Source organism: Cynoglossus semilaevis, chromosome 14 (genome assembly GCF_000523025.1).
Source record: "Cynoglossus semilaevis isolate Cse_v1.0 chromosome 14, Cse_v1.0, whole genome shotgun sequence".
In the NCBI taxonomy this organism is placed as follows: domain Eukaryota; kingdom Metazoa; phylum Chordata; class Actinopteri; order Pleuronectiformes; family Cynoglossidae; genus Cynoglossus; species Cynoglossus semilaevis.
Window position 1 is genome coordinate 12047157 of NC_024320.1, and position 16268 is coordinate 12063424.

A 16268-nucleotide genomic window follows, 5' to 3' on the forward strand; every position below is an offset into this window, starting at 1 on the left:
AGTTCTTTCTTACAGCAGAATTGACTTGGGTCACAGCTAGGAACAGAACTGGACTCCCTGTACTTTGAAAGTTGACATTTGTCCTCGTAATTTCTTCCTGTCTGGTGGTATCTCATCGTGCTATAGCCCTAATGGCTGACCAGCTTCTGTCCTCACTGTATGTTCTTAGCCTTCAGCGTCCTCCTCTGTGGGCCAGGTTGCGCCCCATGCCTCTAAGACTTCATCTCATTGGTCTCAGTTATGGTTCTAGTCTGGGAAGCTGCCGTGCTGTAGGTTCAAACAGGGGTCTTGGTAGTCAATTTGGAAGTTCAATCTTGTAGGTGCAGTTGCCAAAGGTTTTGTCTTTTCAGGAGAGATGCCAGTCAATGGAGACAGACCTACAGAGGACCAGCCCTGGGTGAATCCTCTTTAATGTCCAAAATCTAGGCCTAGTCAACCCTTCTAGATAGATGGATAAATAGATAGCTAGATGGTTGTTAAGAAAGTGATGTATGGAAAGTCACATGATCGTTGTTTGATCAAATATGAGATAACACACATATATAACCGTTTTTACTAAATCCACATTTGTGATTTTCTTCTTTTCTTCTTAACTGCCTTTTTCTAAACTTGTCACGTGTTGTTCCTTTGCAACCATAGATGAAGTTCTTCATTTTATGAGGAAATGATAGTGTATATTTCTAAGAGTATATTTCTAACTTTGCGCGACATGTGTCAGACTTGGATAACATTACAGACACTGTATTTTTTTTTTAAATACTGGAAAGGACAAAGCTGACCTGCTGTGACACCACCCACCTGTGTAGATATGTCTATAAATTGATTTATTCCAACAGCCTCATATCTGAGCTCATACTCAGGCTAACCGGCAGTAACGATGTTTTTGTTGCACATAAACAGACGTTTGGAGTCTGTCCATGAAATAAAAATCCCTCTTTGTTCAGTATGATGATCCTTTCCTCTAGTCTCAACATGTGTCCAACCCCAGTGCGGTTTTAAATCTGCCCACCTGTCCACACACTAATCCTGCAGCCTTATTACAAAACTGTGCAATTAATTAGAGTCTAAATTGCTGGGATTAGTAACTTACATTCAGCTAAATACTCAAATGAGTAAACGTGGCTGCCCACAAAGGTATGTTTGTGATGAAGGAGAGGAGGAAACGTCAGGTGGTCGACTGCCACTGAAACGTGTGTCAACCTTCCGGTTCCTGCCTGACCGCTGGAACAAAAACACAACACCCTGGCACGGTGCTAATGTAAGAGCAGTGTTGTTGTCATTTACAGTGGATTTACAGAGATTAAGATTATCTCCACTGCACGTTTGGGGCATGATGAAACAGGTCTGGTATAATGACCATCAAATCTGGATTAGGTCATTCACAGTGGAGGAGGGAATGTATGGTAGTGACTAAGTACTGTAAGCAGACAACAATCCCTGTCCCAGGATAATGTGGGCCTGAGCATCACACACACACACACACGCACCTGTGTGTGTGTGTGTACAGGACCGTTACAAAAGCAGGTTATGGCTGGACAGAAATGACACAGTGCAACAGATGATGAGCATTATCCCATCAACCTGCTGCCTCTATATACACTCTGCTGTGTGTGTGTGTGTGTGTGTGTTTGTCTGATATTGAGAGATGGTTGTAAGAGGCAAACAAAGACACACACACTGTGCACCTGTCACACACAGCCAGAGCTGGAGAATATAGACTTGAGCCAGAAGGATACAAAAAAAACCCAAGATCTTTTAGACCAGTGATAATCAACTGACAGCCCGTGGATCAAATAATGTAATTTTTATTTGCGTGTCCAGACCCTACATGTCTGTCCAGGAGGATTCTGACCCTCTGACAAATGTTATTGGTGACATCAGTTTTAGGCCAGAAATAACTGAAAATACACTTTTATTTTTTGTGTCTTTATGACAAAAACAAGTATATACAATTTGTTTTGGGCCAAAATAAAAGTTTGGCAATTTTATTGCTTTATTTGTAAACAAACAGCTCATATCTTCCTCTCCACTTTTGCAGGGGGCGCTGTACACACCATTTGAAAAACCCTATTTGATAAGTGGAACTTGTTTCAACTCTCGTTGTGTTCAAATGTGATTCCTGTGATTTGATGTGAAAACTATTACACAGTTTCACTCTGCGGTTTATCACAGTCTGAGCTGATGTTTTCACCTCCTTTAACCGTGGGACAAATCTTTCATTACATTTGTCACACTTACACAACTCTCTTCTCCTTTTTTTTATTCTTCGTCTTCCACATGTGATGAGGATCTTGTGGCTGTGGCTAAGTCCTTAACAACAGGAAATGGCAAAAATATAACAAACCCTTCCAGCCATTCCGGTATTAAGATATTTGGGTTTAAAAGAAAAGAAGAATGAGACTAGAATATCTGCAAACAGGAGAGGATTATGGCCATAAACTCTGGGGAAAAAGAAAAAAAAAAAAAACTTGTGTTAATACACCTCGACAGAAGGTTAACTCCATCGCCTGTAAATTGTTGCCACCCCGCCACCGCCGACACCTCCGGACAATAGGCTCAGCAGTGGCCTGGTGATTGCCTCTTTTCAAATGGAAATGTCGGTCGCCTCTCCTCTGCCAGGTTCCCCCTAAGCAGTGTACAAATTACAGTTTACAAGGCATAGAGGAAAAAAAAAAAACAGAGCGAAGAGGAAGATCCATAGAAAGGAGGGTGGACAATAATAGGATATGTTTTCTCACTGTCCGTTTTTTCCTTCTATTTTTTTATTGTAACGTGACATGCAAATTAGCCTTTAAGTGATTCACTTGGACGCTGTGATGATGCCCTAATTGTCAAAGTCAATTATGGACAACAGTGTCTCAACAGTAGAGGCGGCGTCTGACAAATACACCAGCCTACGAGAGCCATTTAAAGTCTGCCCGTAACATACAGTCGGCCGTATTGTTAGGTGGAACATTAACAACAATGTTCCGCAAAATCCTTTGAGCATCAAGATAACAAATGCCAGGGATGACAGTGCAGGAAGGGTCGGTTACTTCTGTAAAAATGAGCAGTGCAGGGCGTACAGTGAATTCAGCAGACCGTGACCTGACTTTCCTCCGAGTCCTGCAGGGCCATAAACTTTCTCCGAGGATGAAACAGAAATGTTTGTCTGTGCTACTGCGGAAAAATACTGCCAAACCTTTTGAAAGCGCAAACGAGCAAAAGCTGAAACTTTTGGAGTCTCTGTAGAAGAGGTCAAGGGTTCAAAGCTGACTCCCCCTGTAAACTTCTGCCACAGTTGGTGAAACTACATGTTTTTTTCATTTGTGCTACAGTAAGTGATCTTTTAAACAATTGCAAGCAAAGACTGGGAAGACGGCAGCTTCTTCATGTGCCGACGATGTTTGGTGGATTGACATCACTTGTTTACCAGGTAATGAGTCAAACGAAGTGAAGAAACTTTTATTCCAAGTCTTTGGTCTGAATTCTGTGATATGTTTGCTTGCCTTTGCATTTTGTTTTCATCATGTCTGCCATGTGGCTCAGTCTGGAACCTCGGATTGTTATTCTCTGTGACTTCACGCCAAATTTCCTGTATATTGTTACCATGATCTTACAGTATCCATTTGAAGGCTAAAGTCATAAAGTTTTTGGACGTTCGTTTGCAGTTGATTCCGTCTGTTTGTGCCGGGGTCCGTTGGCTTTTTGCGTCTCTCTGCAACACATCCACAAGATCTGAATTTCCTCATGCCCGGGCAAGGTTTCTGCAGATGTAAGTCAGATCTTTTAATTCCATCTTTTGTGTCCTGAGAGGATTTTTAAATTCACATATATGGAGGCAGATATTAAGAGCATGCCGATATGCAAATGTATGTCAAGATTAGAGCTACAACAATTATTCAAATGTTTGATAAATTATTCAGCCGACATGCTGTCAATTATTAATTTCAGGCTGCAATAAGAAGTGTTTCTTTTTTTTTATCTGGGTGTAAAAAGTTTCCTTATAATTTCTACCAGTGTGCATTTGTCAAATGCTGGACTTTTTAAGGTGACGCTGGTACAGAGGCTGCAGATGAATGACAAACACACACACACACACACACACACACACACACACACTGTATATATCACATTACAGCACTGCGCACTGTGTTCTTTCTCCTGGTTGTAATGACTATTTATTACTGTTGAATCTAATGCTTTCAACATATTAAAACTTATTTCAAGGACTTCCATGAGTGCAGCAGTAACGATGGCCGACATCTGTATTAAGGGCCCGTCAAACAATGTGTGAAGAAACCTCATAAAACACATGGTGATCAATAAGAAGCCTCACCTTTTGGACAACTCTTAACTTCAACATTGACTAATTTTCTTAAGTCTTTGAACTTAGCTATATATACATTTTGATACCGATGTAGTAGTTTTCATTCCCAGGTATGTGTTGTGTGGGTATTCATGCGCTCTACTAATTTGTCAAAATACATGAAAACACTTCCTCATTTGACTCCAAAAGAAAAAAAAAACCCACAAGATTAAACAAGTGTGAGAGTTTCTTTTGGAAGGCTGATGAGATCTGACCTCAAGAGGAGAGGGGGGAGGAGAAGGGGGGGCAGCACATATTTGTAGTTTTGGTGTAAGAGTCTCGGCAGAGTAAGTGGTCATTTGTAGAAACCTCTGCTCAGTTTTCAGCTAACAAGAGCAACATAAAAAATCAATACTTTTTGGATGCCAGCATTTGTTTCTGCAGCAATCTGCTATGCAGCGATCTTGTTCTCTTTGCGTGCTTTCTTGTCCGACTGTGAGAGATCAGAAGTGCTCAGAGAAGAAGAGGGTTTTCCCCCTGCTCCCTCGCACTCATGGCAAATAAATGTACACTAAATTCTCTTTGCATGTTTGGAGGAGTCCTCGCAGATCACAAGCTGCGGCTTCTTCGCCTCTCTGTCTTTAATTGTCCGTCCATCTCTGGAGCTGCTGTAGGGCAGAGGCCGTTGCAGTGGCCATCACAGACTGAGCCAAACCCCATCCAGGGTGGGGGCGGCGGGGGGTGTTGGGTTTGATGTAGCTGAGCTTGGAAGGAGCCACAAACAAGCACAGAGAAGGAGCCAAGAGAGGAGATGTGATGTAGGAGACCATGGCTCTCTCTGTCACACATTCAAAACCTCTCAAAGTTACACCAACCATTGTTTTAATTAAAAAGGAGCCAAAAGTTTCTCTTGTGGCTTAAAGAAAAACTGTAGGGTTTAAACCCCAGAGGCTGAGCTGCAGTCACTTGACAACTGTTTTGAATTGTAGATGTGTGTGTGTGTGAGAGAGAGAGAGTGAGTGTGTTTTCAAAAATGTCCCTCTGTTCTTTTTGTGGACCCTTTGTCTGGTCCAGAGAGCTTTGTTTGGTTTTCTACGTAGCATGAAATGTTAATAATTGCATTTACACCATGTCTCTTGACTGGAGGCAGCTTGTTGAAACTTTCACACACACTTCTGTAAGTCTCTGTCAGTGCGAGATACGAAAATAAAGTTGAAGGTGAAAGTTTAGGGCATCATTAACTGAGGTCAGTGAAGGCAACAGGAGTCCGTGAACTGATCTCTCAGAATTCTCAACAGTCTTCTCCAATGGTTTAGCTCTGTCTTTTTAGGACATTGTTGTTACCTATGTTTTCCACACTGAGAACACAGTTGTTTTTTGTTTTACTTCTGTTGAGAGCTGAGACTGAGATTTACAAACCCCTGCTCACAGTCAGAAATAATCAGAGTTGAAGCAACTTTTTCTGATTGATCATTAGTACGAGTATTTAATATTTATATTCTCATAACGTACTTTGTTGACAACAAGGACAATGAACATCTTCATGCTAACTTCTAACTGCTAACTGCTAACTGAAAGCAGTGCTGGGCCTCCATCCATCCTACCCAGGCTTTGACCTTCTTCAGCTTCAGTGTTCTCCTCACAGTAACTCTTGGTTTTGTTTGCTAAACATTTATTTATGACATTGACTGTTTTTTGTTTTTTGTTTTTTACTGCAGAATTTATAAAGTACAGTTTCAGGAAAAAGGAACCTCACTGAATGCAAGTCATTAAAGGCATCAAAGTCGGAATCACACACTGCGAAAAAATGTCTGTTGTCCTACCTTTGTTCTCCTGTCTGGAACCCTGACACGTTGTGACTCCTTTTGTTCCGTACACAGTGAACCTCTACCTAAGAACAAAATGAAAGACACTTGGAACCCAGGACAAACCTGAGTCCTGGAGTCATCAGACTGATGCAGCAGGAGGAGGAGGCTTCACAGACAGACGTGAGTTGTTGTTGGTTTTTTTATATTTATTTAGCACAAGTCTGACTGATACGACCAGGTTAGATTTGTCTTTAGATCATAACATGTATTCATCACTCCGTGTATTCTGATACCATGTGAGTCTGGCTGATCTAAATTAGGCCAATAATCAGAGACGCCTGGCGGCTGAGTCGTTGAATGCACAACACGAACATGCAACTGTGTTTCAGTCCGCAGGCATCTTTGGCTGTGGCATCGCTCTCTCTCTCTCTCCCTCTATCTCTCTCTTTCGCACCATGTCTCTCCCATCTTATTTTATTGTATGAAAAACAGGGCTGCAAAAAATAACATCACACACAGATACAGTCGGTGACCTCCACTGCTGCTGAATTACCCACAACACTGCTGCAGTTAAAGCAACGTCTAATCCAGGTTTTGGTTTTCAGTGGACACATTATTATTATTATTATTATTATTATTATTATTATTATTATTATTATTATTATTGGTATTGATGTTGTTATTATTATTGGTATAATAATAATAATATATATTATTATTATTATCAATAGTGGCTTATAGATAATTCTGCACTCTTCTGGACATTTTGTTGCAGGACCTTCTGGCCCTTAAGTGTTTTTTTGTTTGTTTGTTTTTTTCGCAGGCAGAGCCATTGTCCCCGCTCAGACTGTCTGTCTGACTGACTGAAGAGTGAAAAGGTTTGTTTTACTCTTTTATTCTGAGATCATGTCACTGAAATTGTGCTTTTGTGATAAACGTCTGCATGCCGCTGAAATACTTGGTCCTACAATAGCAGCTGACAGAGGTCACTCAATATACAGCAGCGGTGTGTGTAACCTGAGCAACCTATTGAACAGTACAAAGTGAAGTGGTAATTAGACTGACAGATTCTTATAATACTGTGAAACATTCCACTAACCCCACTGCACCACTGTGTTTATGTGTTTGCACTGCCTAGAAGCTTACATCGGCCTACACACACACACACACACACACACACACACAGACAGACAGATAGGCATGCATGCACACACACTGAGGCAGGCAGAGAGAAAATTAGGATTATAATCTGGGTAATCAGCAGTCATGCCTGAGGCAGACAGATGCAGAACTGCAGAGCTTCAATTAAAGGTGTTGGACACTAAAAAGCATTAAACCGCAGTGGATTTTCTAAATATTGATTTTTGTGTGGAAAAAAAAACCACCAGTAAGCAGGTAATGTGCAGTAAAAACGTCAATTTATTTATTGGGTAAATAAATACAAGGAGAGGTATATAATTTGACAGGTAAATTATATTTGATGATTTCATATCTGCATCACATAAAACAAAAACTTGTTGGGATTTCTTTCAAATCTGAATTCGACAGTGTCACGAATCCTTGTGACCCCACGTCTTTGTTAACCCCTCATTTAAATCAATATATTCATTAACGCTGGAGATCCCTCCATAGGTCACAGTGCCACTGTAATCCGTTTTCACGGTGAAAACGCGGCCCCACGGAGCGGAGCCCGGCGTGCGTAAAAAGGTGCCACACCAGGCTCACATCAGGGATGAATGGGACAGGGAGAGGTGTGTGTGTGTGTGTGTGTGCGCGTGTGCATGTGTGCTCTTGTGCGCGCCGCGCACGGCCCAAATTACACGCAACAAAGGTTCAGCCACAACCGGATTCCGACAAAAAAACGCATCCAAAAGACCTTGACCCGGGGTCAGCCGCGTCCTGCTCTGCCCCCTCTGAGCAAAACAGTTAAGAAACAAAAGAAATAACAAATAGGAAAATAAAAACCCGACATCGCCGAAAGTGAGATTTTTATATAAAAAAAGTTTAGTCTCAGAGAGAAGCTCCTGGTGAGGGTTTATTTCTCTTTTCCTTCATCTAATTTCGTTTTCTTTTATTTATTCATTCATTTATTTATTTGTAAAGGAGCGGACATCAACCGTTCAGCCTCTTGATTGATGATTTAATTAGCCATACAGTCTCGAACTGCAGGAGGACAGGAGGCAAAATAATACTTTATTTACATGGCCAATCAGGGCGCAGCAAAGGTGGAGCTTCCTCTCTCTCTCCCTCTCTCTCTCTCTCGCCCCCTCACTCCCTCTCCCACTCTCACTCTTCCAAGTCTGACATGGCTTAGATGGTTGACTTGGTTAAATAAATGCGTAATACTCCCTGTTAAGTGCCGTCGAAAACTGGGGGAAAAAAATCACTGCAATAAGGTTGTTTTATCCCGATGATATTCCCAGAGTATTAATCCTACGGGAGCCGGTAGGATTAATACTATGTCTCCCAGTGGTGACTGTGAAAACTCACTTTATTGCACTTCTGTGGTGCGTTCGCGGCTCCTTTATTATCGCCGCTATTTTCCCACCAGAGCTCGTCCGTCTGTAACAACGACAATTATTCCTGACCCCTTTTTGAGCACAATTGTTGAACATGAAATATGTATACGTTATCAAGTGACACATACATCATAATATTTGTACTGAAATAAGGTGTGGAAATATATATACATATATTATTATATTTGTTACAGTTAGAGGCAGTAGAACACCAACAGGTATCGTCCATGCCTCAGGTAAAGGCCTGACTTTACAGCTGGTGAAATCATTTTTATTATCACGCTGAAATTTTTAGAACAAATGTTCTCGTTTCTTACAGAATTAGAAGGACTTTTGATTTGATTTTTTTTTTTGCTTAATTCTGCAGAAAAACAAAAACGAATTTAGTTTTTTTTACTTTGTTTCAATTAAAAACAAAGTACAATTTTGAATTAAAATTGTGTCCGAGACGAAGACAAAAATGAAAACAACAAAACATGTTTTACACGAAATGACACTTATTTGAGAATTTACAGTAAGGACCCGGACAGACGCAGTGACTCTCCCCGGACTTCCGCTTCACTTCGCGCAGCATCCCTGTCTACAACGTGACATTTCTGCAAATGGAAACCAATGGAAAGACACGAATTAAAAATATTAATAACAACAAATCCTTACATGACTGCGGACAGCGTGGACGAGCTCCAAGTTTCTTCCCCTCTTCACTACACACACACACACGCACAAACACACATACACACATAGAAATGCACGCATCCAAAAGAGGAAAAGAAGGGGAAAAATACAGTGTCTTCTGTTCTTTGCTCCTCAGTCGAAGTCCGACATAGTTGGTTTCACTCAAAAAGAGCCGAGATGGAGAAAGAGAAGAGAGAGTGAAGGGAGCGAGAGAGGGGGGAGAATGAAGAAGGGGAAGGAAGGAGGGAAGGAGGGAGGGTGAAAAAAAAAAAACTTCACGTTCAGCCCAGAAGATGCTCACGTTTGGCTCTCCTCAATTATCCCCTCCCGTGAAGATAGGTGGCGTGCGTTTCAGGGGGCTTCTCCTCCTCTGTGTTACATGGCAAAGAAAAGGAGGTGGAAAGAGGAGAAAGAAATGTCATTAGAAGAGGCGTAACACGTCAGTCCCTACCCAGGTTTGTTTCCTGGAGTGGGTGTAAGACATCAGTTGTAAACCTGCCCTAGCAGGAATAGCGGTCCCTCCCTCCTCCCAACTATTTCTAAGGCTTTATTTCTAAGGCTTTATTATCACCGGTGGAACAGGATCCGCTCACCGACGCTGCTCCGGTATCATCATCATTATCCTCCTGCCACCTTTTCCTCGCTACTCCCGTCCACACACGGCTCTTTTTGCTCCTCTTTAAAAGCAGGTACGTTTTCTTTCTTCGCCGTTTTTACCCGTGTCCCTCTGTTTTTGGTTTTTGTTTTGTTTTTGTTTTTCTGCTTCGGAAAAAATATTGGACCAAAAACTTTCTTTCGGAGTTAGAGCCTCCAACTTTGCCTTTACCTGCACAGGTGGGAAACTAGGTGCGTTTGTTTCAAACATTTCCCCCTTTTTTTAAAAAAAGCGCAAACCGTCCGGGTGTGTGGAGGCGTCCTGCGGCTCCCTGACACCCGGGGAACGGTGGCTTTCGCAGGGCGTTTGGCACCGCGTAACGCCGCTGTCCTTTGTGGGGGAAAACAAGGCGACGTGCACGCGACCACTTTGTGACTCTGAGTCCTAAATTCTCTCCAGACTCTAAGACCGTTTATTATACCGTCTGTATAATTCAGCCGAAGTACGGACAACAAACAGACCTCTTGTCAATATTCACTTCCCCAAATAACGGTATTTGCGCTGATGAATTAACGGGAGAATCGAAACAAACATTCAACAACCACTCGCACGATGCTGCGACCAGTCGAACCTCTTTTGTTGACGCGTCTTTTCTTTATTTTTCCATCCTCTTTTCTTCAAATTAATTATTAACTCTTCAGGAACAATCAGTACATTTGACTTTATTTAGTCTAAAATAACCGTTTTTTTCTGCGCAGGTAAGTGATCTCTGAAGTTTTTCGACTTTAAATCTGATTAAACTTCTTTTAATTTTTAAACCATTTGTAATTATAAAAAAATATGAGAGGGAATATAATTATTTGTCAACCTGTTTCCACGGCGGTTCCAGGAGACGGACAAAAGCGCTTAAATTAAACTTGTCAAAAAATACATTTCGTCATAGATATATCATGTAAAGAAGATACATATTAATAATAAATGTGTATTTTATTGCTGATAAAGATACACACGAGTTTGCACAACTTTTTGGGAGTGAAGTCACAAGTGTGTGGTGTTTAAAGCAGCGCTTTTCAGGAAGAATAGAAGTTTAACATCAGGGGAAATGGTTCTGTCCCAGTCCTGGTACTGTTTACTGTTACTGCCACCGAGCTGACATTCAATATTAGATGGACACCGATTCTCATACTTTCACCCACGGCTCTAATTTTCTATTCGTTCGTTCTTTTTTTTTTTTCTTTCTCTTTTTTTTTCCACAATCAGTCCTTTCCATCCAAGTTGCATTTTCAGTTTGTTGTCCGCGTCCGGGGAGAGTGGAGTGGATTGGATCACGGTGCTAATGCCCTCATTGTCGCTGCCTGTGTGTGTGTGTGTGTGTGTGTTTCCCGTCAGACAGACATCAGACAAGGCTTGAAAACCAAGACGGAATCGACTCCATGCGAGCTGCCATCTGATCCCGCACGCACTTATCAATGAGGCAAGAGATCATGGCGGATGGCCCCAGGTGTAAGAGGCGAAAACAAGCCAACCCCCGACGGAAAAACGGTAAGAAAACCACCGGGGAGACAAAAGCAAAGGGATGGGATGCGAGTCTGTGTTCGCCGCTCGGGACAGTGTGTGTGTGGCTCCGCGGCTGGTGCGCTCCTCTCGCTCTGATATTTTTACGCAGGGAGAAAAGGGACCGTTATCCAGGAGTGGAACTGTGCGTAAACGCGCAGCGTCGCTGCCTCTAGAACCCTGCTAAAATAGAATGTTGGAGTTAATCTGTCAGTGGACTACGGCTAGAATGTTGTGAGGAGTTGGCTGGAAACTTGGGGGTGTTGGAAAGTTGTGTAGCGAAGCGGTGCCGGCTGGTTTCTGCCGGGACAGAGTCGAGCCATGGGCGATCACTGAGAACATGCTGCTCGGATTTTAAAGTCCTGTCTCATGACTTAGGTCGTAACTTGTCTCAGCCCACACCCCGTGTTCGTTAGGTTTGCCCTGATATTTGTTTTCTGTGAAGTAAAGTGTCGCTGTGTTCAGGAGCAGAGTGAAGAAATACTTCACAGGAGGTGACAGAGGCAGCTCACTTTCTCTTCCCTTTTTCTCTCACTTCTTATTACTAATTTTATTGAAAACGCAGTGGCCACATATATATGTGTATAAATAGGATGACACGTCCGGGAAAATGGACAGAGAGCTGGAGCTGGAGATATGTGGATTTCTTTCCCCCACTGCAGGCAGATCTGCAGTGACATTCCCTGGCCCCGTTATTCCTGATTATTCCAATAAAGGCTGTAAACACACTGGGAGGAAGGAAGGGAGAGAGAAGCGTGTGTAAAATAGCGTGGCTGTGATTCAGACTTATTTTTATTTGCTTCCTCCACAACAGTTTTTAAATCTCTGCCCCCACAGGTTATTTATCTAGATCAGATTTCATTTATTGATTTCACACAATCAATAGCAGACAAGCATTTTGTTCCACACTAAATAGCACATGCAGGCAGGAGGAGCAGAGCAGTACAGTGAAGCTCTGTACATATACATTTACAGGTTTTTTTATTGCACACAAAAACAGGGAAAATAGAATAAAAACACACCTATAACTAAATATATGTATTTATATATGTACGTTAGAAGTAGACAACAGCCTGTTTAGCTGTGACCACCTGTTTTACGAAAAGCAGGAGTGAGAAGGAGAAAGACAGTCTGGGCTTTTGTAGCAAAACCTAGCATTTGATAAAATAATATTAGCAAAGCAAATATAATTTTCACACATTTCCTTAAACCTGACAAGAGACAGCGAGCCCTGGCAGAATGTGTAAAGAATATTTATATCTGCAGTAAATAAAAATGTAGTCGCTCCTACATACAGGGAAATGTGAGACGAGCCCTAAAGTAAATAGATGGAATAAGTTGAGTTTATTGTTTATTTAAAAATGCGAATTATGAAATTTTAATATTCAATAACAATAACCTCTCACCCCACCCCCTCATCCTCACCCCCTCCACCACCTCACCCCTCGGTCCTCTCCCCTCTGGGAATGGCGAGGCTCACTGGGGCTTGGCCACTCTCTTCTCGCGCCCTCTCCCTCTGCCCCCTCCCTTCCACCCTCTCCTCCTCTCCTCCTCTTCTCCTCTTCTCCTGTCTCCGTCTCTCTGCCTGTCTCTCTGTCCTTTTCCTGCCTGATTCTGTGGAGTGATGATAGGGCAGGGCGAAGAGTGTGACAGCCGGCAGGACACACTCGGATTCAAAGAAATGCCTTGGCCGCAACTAAACGTGGGGATGGGGCTTTTTATACGCTAACACTTCAGGGACTTCTTTAAAAATATATTTAATTTTTTTTTTAATTTTTACCGTTCAACAAAACAGAAAAAAAATTCTACAAATGTTAAACGTGTGCAGTTGCATATGATTTAACTTTATTTTAAAATGATTAATTCCTTAAAACATTTTTCATCATTATTTGCATGTAAAAATAAGCTTTTTTCAACATGTGTACGCTATAAAATATAATGTTTTTAAGTGTCAGTTCTAATTAATGAGGCGTTTGAACACTAAGTTGTGGAACCTAGGACGTTCTAATCCAGATGAATGTTGGCCTCCAGGGCCCGAGGTGCTACTGTAGCTTCACTCACTCTCTGACCAGTCTGTCATGTGGTATTTTTCGCCACAGTGCATGACTTATCCCCCTTCCTCTTCCCAATCCTCCCCTCTTCATGTCGCTGTAAAGCCCTTTTGTCTCTCTCCCGATCCCACTCTGAAATGGAAGCAATATTAAAAACTCCGACGATACTTCTTTTCTCATCCTGTTCCCCGTTGTTTAACCGCAACAAAACCCATTCACCTCTCATGGTGGGAAACCTGATCTCGGTGAGCGTGAAGTGTTTGAAAATGTGGCCCTTACCAGGTGTTGCTTGTCACATCCAGCTGTGAGCGCCCAACAAAAAAGCAGCCGCACACCTGTCCTTATTTTCTTCGTTCTCAGCCGACACGAGCATCAAAAACAGGCTGCTTTTTCTAGACGTGGGAAAAAAAGAACAGAAAAGCTTTGAAATCTTTATTATTTTTTTTTTTTGCATGGATGTTCTGCAGACTCCCATCAACATCAAATTGGCAGCTTCAGTCTGAGTAGGGGATGAAAGAGGACATGCAGATGTTGCTCTCTTTTCTTTTGGAATTGTTCTCCTGGTCTCAGATGGCATTTCAATGTTAGGACACATACTGATTACATAATCTGGGGCAGCGGTAAAGGAAGATGTCGGGGAGGGAGGGAGTGGGGGGTGAGGCCAGACTCCCCACTCTCTGTCTCCCTCTGTGTCTCTCTGTGGCTGCAGGAGTTTGATAAAACAGTCTGAATGTGGTGATTACTGTTGGACTATCTCAAATTCATGCTTTAAGGTGGAGGAATACAGGGCAGAGTGCACGTCTGTTGGTGTGCAGGAAGGGGGAGGCAGGGGGAGGAGGGGGTCAGCCTTGCTTTCAGAGGTAGACAATGCCATATTTCTGCCAGTCTAAACAATTTCTCCATCTCTATTATGCCTCTGTTTTTCAAACTTGTGTCAGCACCTACTGCAGCAGGCACAAATCAGGGAGAGAGAGAAGGTGCTTCTTCTTCCTCCTCCTCTTTACTTCCTTTTCTCATCAGCAAAAAAGAAAAAAAATCTCTTCTCCCTCCTCCTTTCTTACCCAGATTGTCCCTAAAGTAGAGAGGGCAGATTTTTTTTCTGCCATAGTCAGTAAACAAGAGGAAGGGAAAGGGGGGGTAAAAAGGGTGGGATGTTGGGGGTGGGGGTTTGAGGGGATCTCGTAGACAATTGATTGTCACCGGTAATGTGTTTCATTTACATGTTTATACCGTCAGTAGTGGCGGGGGGCTGTCGGCCACGCCATTCACTGCTGTCATTCCCATACCTTGTGTCAGTGCGGAGCAGCTAAAAGCTGTCACCTTGTCCCGGTGGCTTTTTATTTATTTGTTCTGTCAAAGGATGCAGTGTTTGTACACTGCCTCACCGATGAAGGGGAGTGAGGGATTATTTGGTTTAGGCGAGTGAAATAATTACGCTGTGATGGCAGAGGAGCAGGACAGAGTGAGTGTGCAGCTGGAGTGGAGAACACGTCCACAGATGATCAGCAGCATTCCCTTTAAAATCCCTTCAGGAACGTCACATATTCTGATAATCTCTAGACTCTGAGAGTCACGTTTGTTCCATGACAACTCTTTTTTTTGTGTGATGCATTTTTTTTTATTATTTTTTTTCTGTGCTTCAGTCCTTCTCCTCTTCCTCGGCGGCTGCAGTCGTCACCAGCTAAATATATCCATCTTCTCAGTGTGTGTGAGTCAAGTGTATACAGCCCAGCACATAAAAATGAATGGACTTCCCTTACGAGACCATTGTGATTTCAAGCGTAGCGTTGGTATATAGGAGTGAGAGAATGTTCCCCCGTGGACAGCAGTGTCTCTGCTGGTGGGACTCGGTTCGTCAGAGGTCCAGAAATATTTGCAAAAGTAGTAATTTATATGATTTAAACAAAAAAAAGATGTTAAATTTATTTATTTCATTTCTGTGTCACATGGAGACAGAGATGCAGTCGTCGCAGTGTGATGTCTTGAGCCTCAATCTGATGTGTTATTCAACAAATCCTCTAATATGTGCTTTCCACAAGGAATTAAATCAGGAATGGAGCAACAGCACGCACACACACACACACACACACACGCACACGCACACACACACACACACACACACACACACCAGTAACACAGAAGCTTTTTTCATGCTTTGATAAAGCAGATAAAAGCAAATAGCATGGCTTGTGGCTGTACAACCCCAACACACAACTCACTCTCACACACACACACACACACACTGATACACATACACAGAGGCAAAAGAAAGAAAACTAATGATCAACTCGACTCCATCCTGGACACTGGACAGAAAAAACTTTCATCTGTTCCTTCTTGTTTTTCCCCCCAAAAAATAGCCAAGAAACATTTTTGACACACTTTCTCCATTTTTTTATTCTGTTTTTTTTTTTTTTTTTTTTTTTTTTTTTTTTTTTTTAATATACTTCCTTCTTCGACCGCCCGGCTTGTGTGAAGATATTTTTCGCCTGGCGGCCAGAGAACACACACTTGCAGAGGCACCGCGAGCCCAGACCCCTGACACTGTGGGTCTTTGGAATGCCTTAGGTACGATTTCACTTTCGCTCACATCAATGCTGACCTGAATGCCTTTCATATCTGATCCGCCGTGTCTCTCCTGGTAAACATCCCCCGGGGGGAGAACAAAGAAAGGAGCTCCTCTTCTTCTTCTCCTTCTCCTCTCTCTTAATCACAATTCAGCCCCTTTCGCCGCCAGCAGCAGGGCTACACATTTGCATTCAGCATCAGAAAAAAGGG

The 16268-nt window shown here is 42.5% G+C and overlaps 1 protein-coding gene across 9 annotated transcripts in view; it reads left to right on the forward strand.

Annotated features, from left to right (window-relative positions):
* Positions 1–6156: 6156 nt before the first annotated feature.
* zeb2b (zinc finger E-box binding homeobox 2b) overlaps positions 6157–16268 on the forward strand; it is an 81296-nt gene continuing 71184 nt past the window's right edge. For 4 of the 9 annotated variants that reach the window (XM_017038561.2, XM_025062494.1, XM_025062493.1 and 1 more), the window contains exons 1-2: positions 7474–9979; positions 11275–11427. In XM_017038561.2, the coding sequence (XP_016894050.1) occupies positions 11355–11427 (73 nt within the window). In that variant the 5' untranslated portion in view covers positions 7474–9979; positions 11275–11354. Of the gene's footprint in view, positions 6277–6919; positions 6975–7473; positions 9980–10019; positions 10644–11274; positions 11428–16268 lie in introns of those variants that run through there. The other 5 variants (XM_017038563.2, XM_017038564.2, XM_017038560.2 and 2 more) reach the window with 4 other exon arrangements.